This window comes from Bos taurus, chromosome 4, assembly GCF_002263795.3.
Source record: "Bos taurus isolate L1 Dominette 01449 registration number 42190680 breed Hereford chromosome 4, ARS-UCD2.0, whole genome shotgun sequence".
NCBI lineage: Eukaryota > Metazoa > Chordata > Mammalia > Artiodactyla > Bovidae > Bos > Bos taurus.
This window is the reverse complement of record NC_037331.1, coordinates 111,979,093-112,001,945: the sequence shown is the minus strand read 5'-3', so window position 1 is coordinate 112,001,945 and position 22,853 is coordinate 111,979,093. Positions and strand designations below refer to the sequence as shown.

The 22,853-nt window shown below is 41.3% G+C and overlaps 1 protein-coding gene across 9 annotated transcripts in view; it reads right to left on the bottom strand.

Moving 5' to 3' along the window:
- CUL1 (cullin 1) overlaps positions 1–22,853 on the bottom strand; it is an 88,216-nt gene that overhangs the window by 17,251 nt on the left and 48,112 nt on the right. For all 9 annotated transcript variants that reach the window (XM_024990518.2, XM_059885426.1, XM_059885428.1 and 6 more), the window contains 7 exons: positions 15,434–15,608; positions 13,575–13,742; positions 10,695–10,745; positions 10,393–10,483; positions 9,484–9,647; positions 5,858–6,020; positions 4,890–5,020 (listed from right to left, as the gene is read on the bottom strand). In XM_024990518.2, the coding sequence (XP_024846286.1) occupies positions 4,890–5,020; positions 5,858–6,020; positions 9,484–9,647; positions 10,393–10,483; positions 10,695–10,745; positions 13,575–13,742; positions 15,434–15,608 (943 nt within the window). The remainder of the gene's footprint in view (positions 1–4,889; positions 5,021–5,857; positions 6,021–9,483; positions 9,648–10,392; positions 10,484–10,694; positions 10,746–13,574; positions 13,743–15,433; positions 15,609–22,853) is intronic.

Below are 22,853 nucleotides of genomic sequence, written 5' to 3'. Positions count from 1 at the left end.
TAAGACACAGTGAGTCTCCTCAGAGCCTGGTGATCACAGACTAAAAATGGACATTTGTGTATTTTTTTTTTTGTTTTTCAGAGAAAAAGGTTGTTCTCTTCATCCCATGGCAAGACAGAGTGGACAAATTTAACTGCATGTTTTCTGGACCAATCTGCATTGTCACCATGTTATCAGTTCTCTGTAATTAAAATGATGAGTTGGACTTACTATGTAAAACTGCTTCATTTTATCCTAAAACAGCTCATTGGTCCCCTCTTTTCCCACATCAACTGCATCAAAACTAGTACATTTCTTTTTTTCTTTCTTTCTGTTTAAGTTTTGTTATGGAAAATTTTCAACATATTCAAAATGAGAAATAGTAAAATCAGACACCATAATCCATCACCCAGCATTCAGCAGTGCTGGTCGAGTACCTTCTCCCACCCACTCTGTACTCTGGGAAGACCTGGCTGAGGCTGAGTGCTCCACCCCCTGGACCAGACGGAGCCGCATCATGCTCCCCATGCAGGGCTCCCAAGCAGGAGTGGCTCTGAGTGGATCACTCTCTTCTCTCACCATGCACAGGAAGACTGAGTCAGAACTAAGTTCTTATATTTGGGATTTTACTCCAGAGAGAAAGGGAATCTTGGATATATCATTTAACCCTACATCTGCCAGAAGCACCCAGCACCGTGTTACTCTGTTTATTCTGGGCTAAGTTCGTACACAATTCAGTTCTTCTAATTACACCTAAGCCAACTTCTCAACCCAAACCATAGAACTTTTTTTTTTACAAGTCTGATATACGGCCTCAGACTCACTCCTTAGTCTTATGCTGAAAAACATGCTTGTCAGAGCTCCCTGATTTTACGTCTGTCTTTAACCTTCTCCACTTTAAGTGCTCCTCTTACAAGCACCGTCACTCCTGATCCTGGAGCCAGCAGCCCCACGCCACTCCTGAAAACGCCTTTCCATCTCAGGAGAACACTTTTCCCTCCCCAAACCTGCAAATAAACGTTGACAACCTTGTGCCCCAGTGCAGGTCTGCAGCCCAGCCTCCCACCATTAGACCGACAGCCCCGCGGGACATCAAAGTATCTACAAGCCCACTCTTGCTGGGTTACATTTCAGGTCCAGTTAGACTGAAGTCACTCAGTCAAGATAGTTTCAAAGAGGACTCTGTGCTTATCTGTTGCCATTTCTGCCCTGAAGACTGTAATGAAACATTCTCTATACCTGATTTATGAGGCCTTCTTTGTAGAGAACAATAGCGCCCAGACTCTGCAGAACAGAGTGCTAATTAAAAATTCAACATGAAACCAACGGTATCATCAAGTATTCATTAGCAAGTACGTACAAGTCTGTATTGACTCCTTTCCTGAACTTCATTCTGCCATAAAATTTTGGTGTCAAGGGAAATTACAAAGCCATCCAGACCTGATATAGTTTTACTTTGTATTTACGTCGTATGTGGATGACTGTCACATAGCTGGTGTTCACTTAGATGGACCATTAGGAAAGGTGTTAGCAGTTTTGAATGCCGATAAGAGTCATTCCTCAGAGCTGAGGGCTTGTTCCTTATGATCAGTGTGAATCAAGGAGCTGACCGTACATCAAAGTACTGCTGTCTTTTCCAGCGGGCTTTCTGTACTGATGGAAAACACTGGAGGCAAATTTGTGACCCACGTCTATCAAGAGACCAGACCTCACCACCTCACTGCATGCATTCTGAGTGCCATTCACTATTCTACACTCAGCTTCACTTGTGTTTGCAACCCTTATTTTGCTGTTCTGTTTCATTTATCCTACCACCTTTTACGTACTGTGTAAGCCCCCTGAATCCTGCTGGAGACAGAGGAGTATCACAAAGACCCAAGTGTACTGAGACCGTGTTCTGTGTGAGGCACAGTGCTGGGCTGAGGGCACAACGGTGGATAAAGCCACCTCTGCAGGAGACATTTACACAGACATCTAAAATGTAAGGAGTGTGAATGCCATGTAAACAGTCCAACATGATGCTATTTCCAAGGAGTGGTCGAGAAAGGCTTTGGGGAAGGAATGGCATTTGAGGGTATTGGAAGATGAAGTGTTTAATACATGGGGGAAAAAGAAGGCATACATCTAGGCAGAGAGAAGAACCAGGCAGGTCCAGCACAGCACGTATATGATGGTGTGAAGACCCACGGCTGGTCCAGGCTCAGTAGGAAATGACTCCATCCCAGGGGATGAATGCTGCTGGGGGCAAAGGGGAAGGCGGGGGCACCGAGCCCACAGCTGCCCCGCTGAGCTAAGGACGGAGGAGGGAAGACGTGAGGTTTCACAACAGACCCGCCATCCAGTCACTGGAGCAGGCGGAGGAGGGCACGGAGATCTGAGAAGACAAGCTGAGACCCGAGGAAAGCACAGAGGCGCGGCGCCTTGCACAGGGCCCTGGGCTCAGCCAGGTCACAGATCCTTGCGGAATCAATGAAAACAACTTCAATTTTCTCTGCAGCATACGTGGGCCCTTTGAGTTACAGCACCAGCCACCATCATGCAGCTGGTTGCTGTGGCAGATAAAACCAAGGACCCAGCCGGCCACGCCATGGGCTTCAATCTTTGTAAACGAACCTGAAGGTGTGGGCTCTGCTTCCAGGCTGCTCCCCTCAAGTCTCCTCCCGTATCTGACCATTCTCCTACAAACCGTCACTATACTGCCAGCGACTGAGCACACGTGTCGGGCTCTGGCCCGTCTACCTAAGCATAACATGGAATGTGCTGACTGACCCAGCCGCCCACTCTCTCTTCTGTCCAGAGGCCAGACGTGGGGGGACTCGCCTGTGAAACAAACCTGCCTATTAAAACAATGATCTGATCCTCTGTTCAGCTCTAAAGCAGTTTAAACCTGACGATTCCTTGGTGCACAAGGTTTTAAAGTCCTCCAGGAGCCTCCGTGCAGCATGCCGATGGCGTGGGCGGCGTGGCTGGGCACGCCTGTCCTCAGTCACCAGCCTCTGAAGGCCGACAGCTCTTATCCTCCGCTAGAATCTCCCGTGACGGCAGGTGGGCTGGACTTCACTGAGCTGCCTCGGCCTGAAGCCCTCGTCCCCCGAGAGGAGCCCTGATCCCCAGCCTTGTTCTCGAGTGTTCCCCGGCCTCGGGGTGCAGCAGGTACAAGACGCAGCGTGTCTAAAAGCAGCACGTGTGTTCAGGCTTTCAGCCACACTTCACGGGGAGAGGACCGCCAGTTCCTCTTTGGGTGAAGCGAGGGGAACCCCACGAGGGGAATTCCCTGGGCACCAGGTACCCAGGAACACGTGTGATTCTCAAATCCATTTAACTATGAAAAATATGCCTTCAGAAAGTTCTTAAGGCCATTCTGATGTTTGTAACACATAATTATTATTTGAATCACATTACACATTTAAAACCTGTAAAAATTTCAGCCTACATCAGATTTATTAGCAGTAAAACATGTTTTCCAGCCAAATGGATGGCTACCCTGCCCTTCTGGCCAAACTGGGTTTTGAGTTAACAACTGGGAAAACCTTACATTATTGAAAAGTTATCTATCAAGGTGGCCCCTTTTGAGTCTCATGTACGTGCACACGTGCGTGTGTGTACCTGTGTCTGTGCGTCAGACTCTTCAACAAAGAACACTCAGAGTTTGGATGTAAGAAAAATCATCATATAATTTTTACATAATTAAAAAAAAAACAGGACTGGACACCTGAGAACAACTGCTGAGCACTGCGTGCTTTCATGTAAGAAGCCCTTTACAAGCATTAAGTGTTCTTTATTCACAAAACCTCTAGAAGGTGGTCACCATCATTAGTCTTTCTTCCTAACAGCCACAGACAGCACAAGCGAGTGAGCAATGCGGTCAGCGGTCAGTGAACAACAGAGCTGGATCTGAGCCTGGACAGACCATCCCCGGGGTCTGAGGGTGGGGGCCCCACGGCACTGTGAGTCTCGATGTGGGACCTTGCCCTGAAACCTGGAGACCTTCCACAGCACCCACCACCAAGCCTGTCCTCTGCCGTTCGCTAAGTATGAACTGTATTGTTTTATAAACTCTAAGGTGTGTTTACGTTCTTCCCTCTGATAATCCACAGATGTGGCAACAAATGATGCAGTAAGCCCATAATGAGAAGTGGAAAAGGAGCCCCCAAAGATGACAGGAAAACAGACGCGAAATACTTTACACCAAACACAGTAAAATCAGGGACAAAAAGTTTTCAGACTCAGGCAGAAGAACCAACTGTGTTCTAGGAGCTTTTCTTCTCTGTTAGCTGTCCTGAACACGATTGAAATTAAAGCGCACAACAGGGACAAACCTGAAGACAACTTACCTGTCTCTCAGAAACACGCGATACTTCCTACGTAAAATCAAAAACTGAATCATAGAAAACCCAGCAGAAATATTCTGGTACCTCCTGGAGTGGGGGCGGCAGTGGGGACAGGGGTTGTATGAGAAATGCCATACATCTCAGGGCCTTTCCAGAGCAAACAGCCCTGAGGTCTCCAAATGGAGAGCAGTACTCAGACCAAAGGTCCTGCATGGGGCAGCCTGTGGCCCACGGTGCCAGAGCCAGGGCTCTAGGAGGCTTCAACCTGTTCTGTCTATGGAATCATCTTCTCTCTTCTAGTGCAAGGAATGGTAATTTTGACAAACAATGAAAGGAAAAAAAAAATTTCAAGAAATAACATCCTTAATGCCTAAGAAGTGCCAGAGGCAAATTAATGGAGATATTTACTAAACAAAGACGCTTGTGAAACTCCTACTTTGAAGAGCCAGTAGCCAGTTCTCTATGAGAGTCCAGCGAAAGTCTTACCCCCTAGACCTGCAGGTGCAGACAGGACACCCGCCTGCAGTCCACGCCCGGGAATGGTTAGGTCCCACCGGTGTTCAGCTGAACAGTACTTACATTTAATGCAGCTTCTCCACACTTTTCAATTGCTGCAAGACCCTGATTATGAATGTGTGTCTCCAGGAGTTTTTTCAATTCTCCCAGGCCATCTTGGATTCTAGATACAAGATTATACATGCGACCCAAATCTGAAAGAAGAAGGTGCCACCTTTATGCATCAAAACAAACTTTGCAAATCCATCCCACTAAATATGTATTTATAGAGATGAAAGGTGCAGTGAAATAAAACCACTCTGTTTTTAGACCTAATAATCAATTGCACTTAATTGTACTCAAATATTTCATATTTAGCCAAAAGTAACAATGAAATCATGTGATTATGAAAGCATATTTCTCCCTTGCCAGGAGAAACCACTGATATAACAGAAAAAAGATGAGCAGGAACTACAGGTGATGCTTCAAGATTGAGAAACTGATTATGCCTAATACATAATAGGCACTCAAATATTCTTTACAAGAATGAATAAATTTAAGGAGTATTTATGAATATCCATCTCAAGTATACAAACAATTCAGCCAAAAAAGGGCCCCCACATTCTTCACTTAATATATGCATGGCACATGGCTGATTTATGAGCACCAAAGAATAAAAGTCCTGCGTCAATCTTCTACTGAGCTCCTCACATGTTCCAGGAAAACAAGGGAAGGGTATGGGAAATACTTTTGCAAAACAGCAGCCCTCTCATCTCTAAGAGTTTTCAGCATAAAAGTCACATACTCGCACGCACCAAGCAGTGGCAGCATCACTGAGCGCGGAGTGTGTGGGCAAGTCAGGACTCCAAACCAAACTGAAAAGACGCTCTTCCTCCAAAGTCACCCCCAAAACACGCTGCAGACGTCTGAGAGCAACACACCACAAGGTACACACATACACACAGCCCTCTTAAAGAATGGCTAGTGTTCACACAACTTCACGATCACAGATCGTAATAAACATCCACGCGCTCCGAATCTCAGTGGCTCACCCTCATTTTTGTCAGCGTCCAGCAGGTTCTGGAACTCCGTGTGGAAGATCTCCAGGTGTTTCTCGATGAGCACCTGCTCGCACTTCCTGGCGAGCTCATCCTGCGTGCTCTCGTGAAGGTACACCTGGACCCTGCGCTGCTCCTCCAGCAGACGAGCCTCCGCCTGTGGGAGTGAACTCAGGTCAACGGTTTGGACTTGCGTCTTTTTAAACAAAAATAATGACAAATTCAACTCACAATCCTGCCCTACCTAGTATGAGGAAGAAAACAAGAGAAGGGAAGGGGTCCTTCGATTTGGGCTGGGGTGGGGAGGGAATGCTAACCACAATAACTGGTCCCTGGAGTGTACCACTTCCTCTGTAACCTATATTTTTGTTTCCAAGTCCTCTTCAGATGACTTCAACGAGGTTATCATGATTAACCATCCAATGTCCTTACATCAATCTTCTTCCTACAGATACGTGCTGTTTCACACGTTTTTGGGGTAATACCCTTATCGATACTCTGCAATTTAAGACGTATAGACTGTTTATTTCTGGAACTTCTCATTCAATATTGTCAGAGAGAGGCTGTCTGTGGGTGACTGAAACCGTGAACAAGGGGGGACTACTGTCCACAGGCCAACCTCCTTTTATTGTGCTTTGGTACTGGTTTTTGTTTTTTAAATAGGAACTGAAGGTTTGTGGTGACTCTGAATTATGCAAGGCTGTCACACACCATTTTTCCAAGAGCATGTGCTCACTTTGTGTGTCTATGCCACATTTCAGTTATTCTCAAAATATTTAAACTTTTTTCATTATTATTATTTGTTAAGCTGACCTTTCGTCAGTGATCTTTGATGTTGCTATTATAATTGTTTTGGCATCATTTAGTAATCTCAGGGACAGAGGAGCCTAGTGGGCTGCCGTTTATGAGGTTGCACAGAGTCAGACACGACTGAAGCAACTTAGCAGCAGCAGCAATTAAGTATTTTCAAATTAAGGTATGTACATTGTTTTTTTTTTCAGACATAATGCTATTCTCCACATTTCACAGACTACAGTAAAGTGTCATGACCGGGGAAACCAAAAAACCCAAAGTCCTGGGTATGAAGTCATTAGGTTTTAGGAGGGACAGTGATTTACATTCTTTGTTGACTTGACGGTAAGTAAGCTCGTGATCACCATTGTACTTGGCAGATAATTATATCAGAGTACAAATTCAAAAGGACTAAATAAAATTAAGCAAAGACTGTCTCTATTAACTCTATTAGGATCAGTATACAGGAAAAACAAAATGAAAAAATGGATCAAAAAGCAGTAAGAAAATTCCTAACATGTATTTTATTTTTAAAACTTAAAAAAAATGACACTAGAAACCTAGAAAGGTGAAATATTCGTTGGAAGCTCACCACAGACTCAGTCACAGGAGAAAGTAAGATACACTGAAACTAACGTGGCTGAGGCTTGCTCACTTGCTGACACCATCAAGGGCAGGGAAGCCACAGAGTCTCAACTGCTTCCCCTGAAGGACAACTCAAGAAAAAGGAACACAGACCCCAGAGAATCTGTACATCTAGCCCAAACGGGCTGCTAAAAGGAGAGTAGTTCTTGAAAGTTGATGTTTTATATCAATACTGTTCATGAGTTTTGTATTTTACTTTCTAATAGAGTGTTCGGATATAAACATAATTTCTCAAGTTACTGAATAAAATGTTCCATATTTTACCCTATATATCATCAGGCATACACTGGAGGTTCTGATGCATACTCATGGCCAAACATCAAATAATACATAATAATGATGATGATGATGATGATGATAAAGTATCCTCATTTTACAGATAAGGAAACTGAGGACTAGACTTTAACCCCCATTTTACTTAGACACATAACCCAGTGTGACAATTTTCAGTTAGACACATAGCTGAGATGCAAGCCTACAGCTAGTGGTAACAGTAGCATTGTTCAGACGGTTAAATTCCAATTTTAAGCCTACAGAATCTCTACATGATGAATTTTTCAAATGCAATGGCTGTCACGTTTGCTAAGACCCAACCAGATTTGGGCCAAACCTTTAACCCAAGAAGCCCCATTTAAGATAGCCAGGATGCAGGTAGCACATTCTCCCTTGAAGGCAGGGCTCAGACTGGGTTGAAACCGTAAGTCTATAAAGCGGATTTCCATGCACCAAAGCACTACCACCTTCCTCCGTGTGGACAGCAGGTAACTGCAATTCACTAAGAAGCCCATGAAATGAAAAGGCCTGAACCACACGTGTGGATTTGTACCTTGATAAAAGGCCACTTTTAAAAAACATACACAGTTTTAAAAGACTCACCATATATAGTACAGTTCAATAAAAGATGTGTTTATGAAAACTACACTGTAAAAATCAGTGCTTAGATTTAAAACTGATTGGTCAGGCAGCTGTTTCAACTCTCAATAAGCTGGTTAGCTTCCAGACTGGCACACGAAAGCTAATTTAACTCGTAAATACACAAAGAACCATCACTTTCCCAAGTGTAATAGTTCTGCGGGGTTCCACTTCTGTTAGGTTTTCAAGGATCAAGTATTTGTCTGTCAAGGACTTTTAACTTCAGACTTGTAAGACCCACTTATAATTACTATCTCTTATGGGAAAATGTACTAGGAACGTCATGGACAAATTGAGAAGGACTTTATGTGGTTAGACAGGGGAGCTGTTGCTCTCCTTGACTTTTGGTTCTCAGCGCATGGAGAAAGTGACTCTGCAGTGACTCTGTTCTCCAAGTGAACAGACAATAAAAGGAGAAGCGGGTGTCAGACACACAGCCCCAGACTCCCTGGAAGTCTCCTTGCCCATCTAGGTCAGGGGTTGGCAAACTATTGCCTGGGGGCAAAATTCTGCTGGAAGGAAACTGGTACTGGAACGCGGTTTAGATGTTGCCACGGCTGCTTCTGCGCCACAATGCAGAGCTGAATGGTTGCAGACAAGACCACATGTGCACAAGGTCTGAAGTATTTACCATCTGGCCCTTCACGGAAAGTCTGCTGACCTCTGACTGAGGTCACTCCTCTGAGCTTAAGTCTGGGACACCGGTATTTCCGAGAAGGGAAGTTAGAATAATTCTCGTAGAACTGTACTGTGACATCACTTAATGTAGAACATTTATGATGCAGAGACCAATCCCCAATCTTCTCATCTAAGATTTCGATCCTGTTCTTTCAGAAGGACCTCTCTAATACACACTGGAAGGTTGTGTTAAACAGATTTTTAGGAGAGATCTCAGAAGCAAAAAAGTAAAAAGCTTAAAGTTTACAGAAAAAAATGTGTTTCTTAAATACTATTTTTTCATTGATGCAAGACCGTGGCTGCCATTAGATACACATGTACATTCTAGGAGAGAGTGTTCAAACACGTACGTCATTCAGCTGTAACAGTTACATCCTCCACACAGTAGGAGAACATGAGCCACGATTATTAAACTAATTTATACAAGCTCCTTAGTGAACGGGGAGAAACCATGTGCACCTGCTGCAAACACCACCGGATAACAGTGCCCAAGAAACGACTCTGAAGGAAGCTCATATATGAGTAAAAAGAGTAATTTATTTGAGCAGCGGTAACTTTTAACTTAAGTCTACTTTAAGTATGTTTAACCTTACCTTTTTCATATATTCAGTAACCGGGTTCTGCTGCAAGAATTCGGTACTCTCTCTGGTATAAAATCTTTCTGTGTCAGCCAGAAACTGAGATTCAAAGGATTCTTTGTACACTGTTAGCGTAGGGCCCTTTGCAAAGGCGTCATCTTCATTCAGTCCCAGCTCCACTGGAAGTAAACAGAACTATGTTTCAACCGCCTCATTATCTTTGGTTATATTTTAAGGAATATATATTTTACTTTAGGTGTAGCTTTCAGTTTAAGTTATGTTGAAAAGGTAAGAATAAAATTGCAGGGCAAAAGGCAAACTTATTTTCTGGTATTTAAGTGCATTTTGCATAAAAGAAAAAAAATCCAAGACACACAAAGGCAAGCGATTCTGACCGACAGCCAGGCATGCTTCAAAGTTCTCATCAAGTTCATTAAGAGAACATCTTAACATTTCTAACGCTTAAAAATAATAATGCTTAATTTTAAACTTTCAAAGACATAGAACATTACTCAAGTTTTAAAACACTGTGTTACTTTATTGGCTTCTCAATGGCAGTTGTTCAAGATGATACAGATTTCTGGTTATCATTCAGCTCCATTAATGACACTCTAAGCATATATAAGTGCTTAGTTTTCAGTCTATACAGGTATATAGATCCAGTAATTCAGTATGAAACCAGAAAAGAAAATAATTTAAATGTCAAATGTCTAGTCCATCAAAATCTCCTTAAGGCATGAGGATAAACAATCTTTATAATGGATAAAATCAAACATAATCACACTGACACAAAGAGAATTATGAGTACATTGATAAATGCTAACAATATTCTTGATAATACTATTTGAAAACAAATCTATTGCGTCACTGTTATCACTGCCACTGATATCAAAGCTTTCACTAAATTAAAGGGAAACTGCTTACCATAAGACTGTACAACTCCACTTATCAGTCTTGTATTGATAGTTTCACCATTTCTTTCTTTTTCAATAAGTTTTAAAACAGCATTTGTTACCTTTAGAACAGATATAGGAAAGAGACATGAAGATTACAGACTATGGTATGCATCAATATTATGTTACTACATAGCTCTTAAACGTTTAAATCTGCCAAAGGCAAGATGAGAGGTACTCTGAGGATATTATAAAGAAGTGAGGAAGACAACGCCTAAGGTATGAGACCTGCGAGGGGTTTTAAAAGGAAAAGACGACACGCACAAGTAGTACCTGTTTATTCAGTGGCCTGAAAAGACAGTCTCTCCAAGTCACCAATGCAAGCTGGATGAAAAGAAAGAGCAACAGTGTTAAATGGCTATACTTTTACTATGTTTTTTCAAAGCTGTGGGAGACAGCCTTAATCCCAGATTATATGTATCAATCTTTTAAATTATAAACTTGGCAAAAAATCATGATGAAATCAGAGAGCCATTCTCTTGAGTTAAAAATGTCTCTTTTCTCTTGCCTGTTCAATTTTGTCTGACTCTGCGACCCCATGGACTGTAGCCTGCCAGGCGCCTCTGTCTAAGAATCTTCCAGGCAAGAATACTGAAATGGGTTGCCATTTCCTACCCCAGAGGATCCCGACCCAGGGGTCAAACCTGAGTCTCTTGTGCGTCCTGCATTGGCAGGCAGATTCTTTACCAGTGCACCACCTGGGAAACCTTTATTATACATAAAGTATTCAAATTTCCCATTTTACTTATGTGTGTGCATATGACGCATTTTTAAAAAAAGCTTTTGAAACTTCTCATAGAGGGTATGTCAGACGACTACTATAAAATGCTCGCCGCCCCCCCAAAAGGGAAATATTAATTCATATATGGCTTTTAAACTGTTGAGAGAAGTATTATTCAGTTAAATTCAAACTTAAGGGAATTTAATACTCAAAAACTGCTGAGAAACTTAAATAAATGCAGTCTTATTTCCCCCCAAATTTAACCACAGATAAAACTAGGTTTATACATACAGTTCTGAAAAGATTCTATGTAAATTTCATTTACAAAATGAAAAATTTCTGCCAAAAAAAGGGCAGCATGAAAGCAGTATTTAAGAGAAAATATCTTTAATAAGATATGAACAATGTACACCCAAGTCTTCTATTAGAATAAAAAGGTGATTTCAGAATTAGGGACTAGTCTGTCAAAGAAGATGCTGGGAAGGGAAGAGTCTTAGTTTTTCAGGAGAAATGCCCCCTGGGGGGCAAGGTTTGGGAAGTAACTCTCCAGGTGCACACCCTCTGTTCCAATTCCCCAGGGCTCCTCGGTGCAGAAGGGAGGCAGGGAACATGCCGTGTGCGGCCATCAACGTCTACTGAAGACACTACACCTTCAAAAATAACTCTTTCCCAACATTTTTCTAACTTGAGACAGCATAAGACAGATGTGATTTAACTCTGGACAACTGGTTGCTTTGAAGGAAGAAAGGCAAGATTAAGAGAGCAGGACCAAAGGTAGGCCAGAGGAAGTTCAGAGGGACAGAATCAGGGGGAAAGTCCTGCTGCATCACTTCAATATGTGGATAATGAAATTAATTTATGTCCTCTGGTTGACTTGAAAGGAAACTGACAACCTTCTGTAACTGAAGAGAAAGAAAAAATTATTAGGAAAAAAGGAAAACTTTATAATTCATGACAAAGCATCCCCATCTCCTGGAGATTCTGGAAAATGCAACAAGAGATCACCATGTGAGAACCGTTTCATGTATCAATTGGTACTTGCACTGTGAGTTCAACAGCCTCACGGAAGAGCACGCAGAGGAAACACTGTTTCCAGACAGGGGTGTCGACTGGCCTCTGCTAAAGAGTGCACGTCTAAACCAACTACAGCATTTAAGGATGTAGAAACTATGAATTTTGAAAGTTAAAAGAAAAAAAGCAGTCAAATTTTGAAAACAGTATATAAAAAGTTTAAAGACCATAATGATTTGTAGGAGCCTGTGACATTACTATAGGGCACACATACGGTGCTTTCAGTCAGGGGGAAATCAAAATCATGCTGATTCCCACAGACAATCTTCAGTCTCAAGAAGTTATTTTTAACGAAAAAGGCAAACTACATGAGGCTCAAATCAACACTAAACATAGAAAGCTTTGTTAAAGCTATGTTACAAAATATTATAAAGAAGCAGTTAATAGTTTGGTATAGAAACTGAGCTATACAAATGATAAAAATTTGTTATGCATCTATGGTACGTTATGTTTTTCTTTTCATTAAACTTGTAAAGCTACAAAGCACTGCTATTACAGCAGCACTCGTGGGTTTGGAGATAATCTCATATATCTCCAGTTCTCAAAAGAACTGACATTTTACACCATTCAAAAAACGTACTGTCTGTGTATCCGAGCCCATTATGAACACAGAGGCTGTTCTGGGAGTCTAAGTCCTCCCTTAACTGGTTCTCAGACTAGAATGAGCATCAGAACCACCTGGAGAGCCTGCTAACATCACGCTGGCCAGCCCCACCCCCAGAGCGTTCAGTTAAGCAAGTCTTGCTTGAGGCCCAAACATTTGCCTTTCTAACAAGTTCCCAGGTCACAATGATGCTGAGGGTTTGGGGACCATACTTTGAAAACCAACAGGGCTTGGAAAAAGCTTCCTTGACTGAAGAAACATACTAATGAAGGTGTTTTAACAATTCAGACTTTGCCTTTTCAGAATTTATTTTTCTGCAGTCTTTTAAAAACCCATCCATTTTGAACTCTGTGTCATTGCTTCCTAAAGTGAGTGGGCAGGATGGAAGTTCACATCACCGTCCACTCCTGGAAGCAGTCTCCCTGACCCTGAAAGGCCACAAGACTGACTACGGAGGCCCGAGTCCTGGGGAGGGGGACCTGCTTTGCCTGCAGGACCTGCTGTGCTAAGACGGTGACAGCTCCAGGCTCGGCCCCACGGTCGGCTTTTTAAATCAGTAACTGCAGAAGCGTGCAGGCTGTAGTTCAGAACTTCCAATTACTCATTCTCCTCCTGTCTTGCCGCAAAACATCCAAGGGCCATGTTTTGAAATTAGCTCGCTAGTCTGAAAGCTGCTCACTAGCTGCTTAGATCCCTGCTGGAAAGGAAACATCTCCAAGAAAAACACACATCTGAAAGGTGTGTGGTCAAATCTTACAGAATAGATTTCATAGATTCCCTTCCGTCCTTCGTCACACTCGCGGCGAACCCAATGTCTATTGAGGTAGGCACAGATCCCGTTCAGCACTTTGCTTGAAAACCGGTAGTCTTCCCATTGCTGAGTGTAGAACTTCAGTACACTCTCATCCATCAAATCTTCTCCGTCCTAGAAACAAGGCAACTAAAGCTTTAAGATGACTAATTTGTCACGTGATGAATTAAAGATAAGAGTTCACTGAAACAAATCTATTGCATTAAGATACATTGATGCTCATGGTTTTAGACAGATGGGTTCTTTATTCTGTACACAAAACACACTCATTTACTACAAATTCTCACAAGAATGTAACTCCTGAGGGTTAGACTAAAGAGAATTTTAACAAAAATACTTTCATTCCAAACTGGAACTTTTTTCACAGTATTAAATATGCATATACATTTGTAAAAGACTGAACTTGCAGAATATGAGAGTAATTCCTTTATATTCATATAGGGGCAGGTTAAGGAAATCCCTTATTTTTTGATAATTCCTCTGTTAAAAAAGATATCCAATTAACAATTTAGGTCATGGGGCCAATACTATTTCATTTTTTAATGTATCTTCTTTCTTCATTAAATATACTTAAAAATTATAAAAATTACTTTTACTGAAATTTCTACAACTTAAACCGCAAATCTTTATTGAAAGGAAACTAACTTGAAACTTTTTCTTAGGTATTAATAACATCTACAAATGACATCTTACCCTTTAAACATGGGGCATTAAACGGCAATATCATTAAAATGTGCTGCAGGAGAAGAGAAATCCCGGGAGCTCGGGGGAACTGGTGGTGGTCAGCCCCTCCATGAACTCGGGGTCTGGGGCTACCCCTCAACTTCTCAGCCTCAGGCCCTCCAACTGGCAGAATAAAAAGGCTACAGGACAAAGCTCCAGAAACACACGGGTGCACAAGTGACCCAACAAGCCACGTGGAAACATGACCATATCTTGATACAACCAAATTTGTGTTCATTTAGATTTAAATAACAAGGGATGAACCCGAACATGTAATGCTAAGCTCTTCTGGATGATACCAGATGACCTTTTTTAGAAATTAAAAAAAAAAATATCGCTGATGGCAGGCCTATCAACACCTTTCACAACATAACACGCTGTTCGTCACTTCGATACTAAAGAATAATGAATCCCAGTGTTCACTTTACAAAGTGTTGCGAATCAGAGCCAGGAGGACACAGTGGCTTCATCAAGACTGCTTGGGAATGTGAAAAAGATATTGTCTTGGTCACGACTGTGCTCATTCAACTCTGCTCTGTTAAATGATGTTCAAGTTTCCAGTCACCTTGCAAAATATATTAAGAAAAACAAATCTGGAGCATGCTGGAGTTTTTTGGACATTATTTGTGTAAATCAAAAATCTCTATACACACGTGTGCAGAACACATTGGAAAAGTGTGATTACCAGAGGCTGGATAACCCTTAGTCACTCATACACTTAATACAGAATATTACAGTGGGTTCAAAATACACATAGGTAACTTGAATTCATAATTATATGCTTTAAATTAATAGGTTCATCGCTTTCTAACCACCAAACACCAAATGGTTAGTAATTTAAGCAAAGTACTACTATAGGGAAAGGCATCAGAAACTTCTAATCTAAGAAGTTAACAGAACACGGCTTAGGAAGGTTTCATCTTCATAACGGGGAAACGACCTAAGAGCAGCACCTCTTCAGGCGCAGACACGTCAGTGCCAAGAACAATGAAAAATTAATTCACAATTGTTATTTCACTACTTTTAATTTTTTTACATTCTATTATATTATAAATGTTCAGTATAAATGTAAAACATCTTACCTTAAGAAGATTTGTCAAGTAATTCTTCAGGAACTCTTTAAGCCGTTTGTACAATTCCAAGCCCACAAACTGAGCTCCCCCCGGCGTCTGCCCCTTTTTCGATTTAGAAGGAGGGACACCAGCCCCTCGAGCTTGGTTTGACTGGTGAACACTTGTGCAGTAGTTATAAACGTGACTTGGAGAAAAGTCAAGGAAATCAATGGGCATCATCAATGTCAACAGTCATTATTAACACATAGTTTCTTACAAGATACGGCAGTGTCAATGTTTCCAAATATCAACAGAAACCTGTTAAAACCAGAGTAAAGATCCCATTTAGACACCAATCAAGCGAAGAGCCAGCCAGCTATGAGGATGGAAGTTTCTGGAGGAAGTCACCAAGAGAATTCTGGACCTTCCAGATCATCTAATGCCATTACCTTGTGGGAAACTGTCCCCAGAGTGGATCAGAAGGTAAGAGAAGTGGCAAATAGTACAGAGAGAAAGTTGCAAGTGAGAAAAAAAAAAAAAGCAATTATCTACTTCAGGAAAAACAAAAAGCTATGACCATAGTCTATTATGATGCTTAAGCTATGAATATTTCCAAAAATATACGTTACAAATATAAAAATATCCAAAACCTTTAAAATGATTTGTAAGTGGATTTAACCAAACTACATGGCAAATAGATGGGGAAACAATGGAAACAGTGACAGACTTTATTTTTGGGGGTTCCAAAATCACCGCAGATGATGACTGCAGCCATGAAATTAAAAGATGTTTGCTCCATGGAAGAAAAGCTATGACCAGCCTAGACAACATATTAAAAAACAGAGACATTACTTTGCCAACAAAGGTCCGTCTAGTCAAAGTTATGGTTTTTCCAGTAGTCATGTATGGATGTGAGAGTTGTGGACTATTAAGAAAGCTGAGCGTCAAAGAATTGATGCTTTTGAACTGTGGTGTTGGAGAAGACTCTTGAGAGTCCCTTGGACTGCAAGGAGATCAAACCACTCAATCCTGAAGGAAATCAACCCTGAATATTCATTGGAAGAATAATGCTGAAGCTGAAACTCCAATACTTTGGCTACCTGATGTGAAGAACTGACTCTCTGGAACAAAGACCCTGATGTTGGGAAAGACTGAAGGCATGAGGAGAAGGGGACGACAGAGGATGAGATGGTTGGATGGCATCACCAACTTGGACATAAGTTTGAGCAAGCTCTGGCAGTTGGTGATGGACAGGGAAGCCTGGCACGCTGCAGTCCACGGGGTCACAAAGAGTCGGATACGACTGAGCGACTGAAATGAAATGAATGACACTCTGAAAATGAAAAATATTTAATAAAAAGCAGAAAACACAGTAGCTCAAGAGATGGAGTCCTCTATCACAGCTGAAACTCAGGGATGCCCAAGGCTGACCAATCACAGAGGAGCAATACCACGCACTATGGAGACAGATGGAGACAAGCTGTTTTGTCATAGCCTTCACTACTGTTTCAGTTCATCTGCGTGTGCTTTGTGTACGTTAGTTGCTAAGTCGTGTCTGACTCTGTGACCCCAGGCACTGTAGCCTACCAGGCTCCTCTGTGCATGGGACTACCTTGGATAAAATTAGGACACCGATACTTATTCAGACAGAAAAACCATGAAACCAAATATTCTGGTGTGTTTAAGAACTTACTATATAAAGATTATTTCAAGTCAGTGGATGAAGATTATTGAATAAATGGCATTATAGCAAGGGGTGGTTTAAAAATTTCGTATTCCAAAATATATTACAAATAGATTAAGAATTAAAATATACAGAGAGAAGCCATAAAACAAAACAAATACACACAATTATTTTGATGGAGAAGGCCTTTCTAAGCAAAGTCCTATAAAGACTTCATCTGAAATTCTGAAACTATTTTAGTAATAACTATCTTAAACTTACTATTTTTAATAAATTAAGGTAAATTAAAACAGGGTGAAAAAACTTCATCTCTAAAGAAACATAAGGATTCCAACTGAAAATCCAAAGGCTAGAAAGAAACATGTGTTAGTAGTTTAGGGGCCAAAAACCTAAGAAACGCTGCAATCTCAGTGGTAATCAAAGAAAGTGAAGTGAAAGTGTTAGTCGCTAAGCCATGTCCGACTCTTTGCAACCCCAGGAACCAAAACCTGCCAGGCTCCTCTGACGGTGGAATTCTCCAGGCAAGAATACTGAAGTGGGCTGCACGCCCTCCTCCAGGGGAACTATGTCATAAAACACTAAGTCATTTGAACAAATATTTCAAATAGAGAATCATAGGTTATAACATACAACCAGCTGTCTCAAACTCACGACCCAGTGTGCACACACTTGTGTCACTCATTCCATCCGAATCCCCATCGACTTTCTGCTTGACTGGAACGAGTGTAACTGACACGTGCTCCTCCCCCTCCCGAAGGGCAAATGTCCACCAACGTTTACCATTGCTATGAACGGTTCACACTTCACCATGTAACAACAGGGCTTCCCTGGTGCTCAGACGGGAAAGAAACCACCTGCAATGTGGGAGACCTGAGTTCGATCCCTGGGTTGGGAAGATCCCCTGGAGATGGGAATGGCAATCCACTCCAGTATTCTTGCCTGGGGAATCCCACGGACAGAGGAGCCTGGCAGGTACAGTCCATGGGGTCGCAAAGAGCTGGACAGGACTGAGCCAGTTTCTTTTAACTAAACATGTAACGATTCGTGCAATTATTTTACATGTTTTCAAATTTTACAATACAAAAAAATTATAATGAACCGTACATTTGCTTCTGACAGCACAGTTTCAGCTGGTGGTGCAGTGGTAAAGAATCCACCTGACAGTGCAGGAGATGCAAGAGAGGCAGCTTTGATCCCTGGGGTCGGGAAGACGCCCTGGAGGAAGAAATGGCAACCCACTCCAGTATTCTTGCCTGGGGAATCCCACGGACAGAGCAACCTGGCAGGCTACAGTCCACGGGGTGGCAGAGAGTCTCATAATTCTCTAAAATATCTGTCATATATTTTGAGGTTCTGTTAATAAGCATACAAAATTGGAATTATATTCCTGGTGACTTGTTCTTTTTTATCATTAGGAAGTAACCGCATTTTTTCTTAACCACAGGGTCTTAAAAATCTATCATATCTGATGTTAATATGGGTTTTCCTATACTTTGCTTAGAATTTCTCTCAAGTACCTGTATTCCACCTCTTTATTTTCAACTTTTATGTATCTATGTTTTGGTTTATCTACTGCAAATCACCCCAGTAAAATTTACCTTTAAAAAAGAAACTGTTTCATCACTTCAGTTCAGTCGCTCAGCCCAGTCGTGTCCGACTCTCTGTGACCCCATGAACCACAGCATGCCAGGCCTCCCTGTCCATCACCAACTCCCGGAGTTCACCCAAACCCACGTCCATCGAGTCGGTGTGATGCCATCCAACCATCTCATCCTCTGCTGTCCCCTTCTCCTCCTGCCAGCAATCTTTCCCAGCATCAGGGTCTTTTCAAATGAGTCAGCTCTCTGCAACAGGTGGCCAAAGTATTGGAGTTTCAGCTTCAACATCAGTCCCTCCAATGAACACCCAGGACTTGGTTTTAAACTTATACTGTTTTTATACTGATATACGGATTAATTTCTGCCATCTTGTCTTGCATTTTCTATTTTCATTATTTTTCTCTATGCCTCTTGTTTCCTCCCCTTTCCCCTTGTACTGGATCACCAGTTTCTTTACTCTACGGTAGTTCTTTCATGATGTTGGAGTTATGCATCATATCCATATGCTTGTGATAGTACCTTAAAATCTGACATGCATAGTATTTTGCTTTCACCGATTCTGGTAAATTCTTGGGTTATTTCCTCTTCAAACATTTCTGAGCTACGTTCAATTTTCTCCTGGAGGTTTCACAACTACATGTATGTTGACCATTTTTATTTCAGCTCCATATCTCAATTTATGTCCGTTACATCCATCAGTTTATCTTTGTTCGAACTTTTCTAATTTTTCTTGATCTACCTATCACATCGGGTTAAGTGATTCTCTTTCAACAATGAAAAATCTATCTTTAACAACTTTATTTTACATTTGCAGAAGTTCCCTACTTCTTTAAAATAATGTCTTACTTCCATAGCGCTTTGTCCCTTTATATTTTGGACTCTTTTATCACTAATTGTTTTCAATACACTTAGAAGTGCTCTCTAAAGGCCCTTCTGTTGGTATTCTTGAGGCTCTAGTTCTGCTGTTTGGTCTATATGCTGACTTGTTCACGTGGACCAAGACTCTCACTTAAACTTTTTTTTAACTCCCTTTCACATTTCAAACACCAGTTTTAGGTGTTTGGTTCCAGGGAACTTTTTAGGTTACCTAGATCAGCCTGATCTCTATTTCTTGGCAATATATCAATCTCTAGCTATTAGATTAACAAAGGTCTTAAAAACAGTCAAACAAGTGCAGGAATAGGGCATCTATTCAATGGGGTCAGAGCTCATACTGCCACATATTTTTCTGGACTAAAATGTGCAAATATTCAAAAATCTCCAAGTGCATTCTCTTTGATACAGTCATTATCCTCACAAGCATTTACTGTACAGAAATTACCATGGAAATATACAATTACTTTAGTTAGCAAACTATGACAGCAATGCTGAAGATGGTAAAAAAAAAACTTGTAACATCCTATTTGTCAAACATAAAGAATTAGTTACATATATTGTTGGATCCTTAGGATATAATATGTAGTTGTTTTTAACACTGTCACTGGATACAGAATATAAAAACGGTAATATATGTACCAAATTCACATATTTGGAGTCAAATCCAAGACTCCACTCATGATATGCATTAAGTAACACTAGGAAAATACTGCCAATTATAATCTGACAGAATGCATTCTTCGGTGGAATTTTTATATTCACTTTCTGAAAGATCAGTGGTTTAGACATAAAATGATGTATCACAACATTCTTATAAGCAAATAAAGAAAAGTTAAACTGGTTGACTCATTCTTAAAGGCCGTCCACAGCCTCACTCCTCTGGACCTGTGCGCCCTGAAGGCGATGCGTGTTTCCCACACAATGCCCTCCGCTGGACACCGAGAGTGACAGCCCCGGGAGAGCTGTCCACAGCCCCGCCCCGGCTTTTCCTCCGAATCTGCTCTCATCCGCTTTGTAAGTTTTGAACCTGAGCTTGCTTGATATTAAAAGGGTTTTTTTCTTTTGGGGCAGATTCCTCCCATGGTCCCTAATGGTTTGCAGACTAAGAATAAGGCAGGGGTGGGGGCTCAGGGGCGGGGGTGAAGCCTTCAGAGTAAGCAGGCAGTGACCAACACCTGAGGGCGCACCTGGCCCTGGAAGCAACGGGCACGGCACATGCAGAGATCAAGACAAAGAGACGTTAACAAGATAATAAGTGGAAAGAGCTTAACTTAACAACTTAGAAATGAGCGTTTCAGTATATGGTTCCTTTGGACATATAAAGTTTACGAATCTCTTCAGGTATCAAAAAGCCATTCTTTTGGGAAAGCAGGGCTAGGGTATTTAACAACTTCTAACCACAGACTTCTTTCTTCTTCACAAAGTATTCTCTGTGCACAGAACACTCTCTCACCCCCACCCCACCGTTATTTCCTTTTAGCCTTACCTCCTCAGAGGACCTTGAAACAAGGCAAGGAACCCTGGGCCTCACAGAACAGACTGAAAGGAAAATTTTAATTGGGGGCTGTGGAGGGGGGCGGGGAGGCGCTCTTAAACGCTCTTTTAAAATTTCTACCCAGAGTTCAATTCCACTTTCATTCCCAAATTAGCATCACCCTCACCATTAACCAACCAGGCATGGAAAACATGAGGCAGTGCTAACTAGTATTCTTCAAAAAGGAAGGCAAAATAGGGTAATTTCAGATAAAATAAAATCAAGAGCGTTCATGTAGTATAGACTTAAATTCTAGGTACAGAGGAATTCATACTAGGTTGAATCCTGGATCTTTAGAAAAGAATGAAGAGCATCAGAAATAATAAACAGCTGTGCAAATATTAAAGACTATTTTTCTTAATTCTTTAAAATACGAAGAATGATTTAAAACTAACATACATGATATTGTCTTGGGGGTCTTTAAGACTTAGGGACACCAATCCTATAGATCAGGGCCCTACCTTATGACCTCATTTAATCTTAAGTACTTCCCTAAAGGTCCCATCTAAATACTGCACATCTAAATACTGGGGTCAGGGCTTCAACATGTGAATTTTCGGGCATAAGCTTCAGTCCACGTATCATACATGATTACATTACGTGAAATGTTCAGAACGGACAAATCTATAGACAGAAAGTAGATCCGCAGGGAGGTAGGGGACTAAGGAAGTAACAGCTCAAGGGTACAGGGTTTCTTTCTGAGATGAGAATGCTCTAAAATGTGATGATTGAATATACCTGTGAATATACTGAAAACAATTGAAATGAACATTTTAAATGGATGAACTGTATGGCATTGTGAATTATATCTCAATAAGACTACTTTTAAAAAAATTCAACACAATACCAATTGTAATCCACCAATTTTTAGGGGAGAAATTGACAAACTGACAATAAAACTTACTATAGAGAAATGCAAAGGAATTAGAATAGTCAAAAAATCCTGGGGTAGGAGAACAAAGTTGGAAGACTTATACTATCTGACTTCAAGAATTTACATAATGCTACAGTAAGAAATTATAAAAAATGAAAACAGCAACCAATAATCCCACATGAATATAGATGCAACCATACTTCACAAAATATAAACAAATCAAAGTAGTAATACATTCTCCCTTTACACTGGTCACATTTCAATGAAACAATTTTAGTAATAAAACCACATTTACATTGTCAATTTTAACAAAGGCACCAAACTGCCCCTCTGGGGGAAACAAATGATGCTGGAATAACTGCAGAGCCACGGCAGCGGAAAGAGCAACCTCCAGCCCCACCTCACACCACACACAAAGACCCAAATGGAAAGGCCCAGACCACAAAGCTTCAAGAGGAAAACAGTATCTTTGTGATCCAGACACAGGTTTCTCATAGGCCACAGAAGGTAACTGTAAAGGAAAAGAAACAAATTAGGTTTCCTCAAAATAAACTACCTGCTCACTCAAAAACACCATTAAGAAAAGAATAGCAAGCCTCAGAGACTGGGAGGAAAGATCAACAAGACATGTTTGAGAAAAAGCTGGCATCCTCAACAGAGAACTCCCACAACTCAATAATAAAAAGCATATTAATCCCCCCCCAAAAACCCCCAAGACTCAGATACTTTACAAAAGATGACATACAAATGGTAAACTAGCATATGAAAATGACTCAACTTCATTAATCATTGGGGACATGCAAATAAAAACCATGAGATACCATGACACACACTTCCAGAATGGCTAAAATGAAAGAGAATGATGTTCCAAGCAGGCGTTGGCA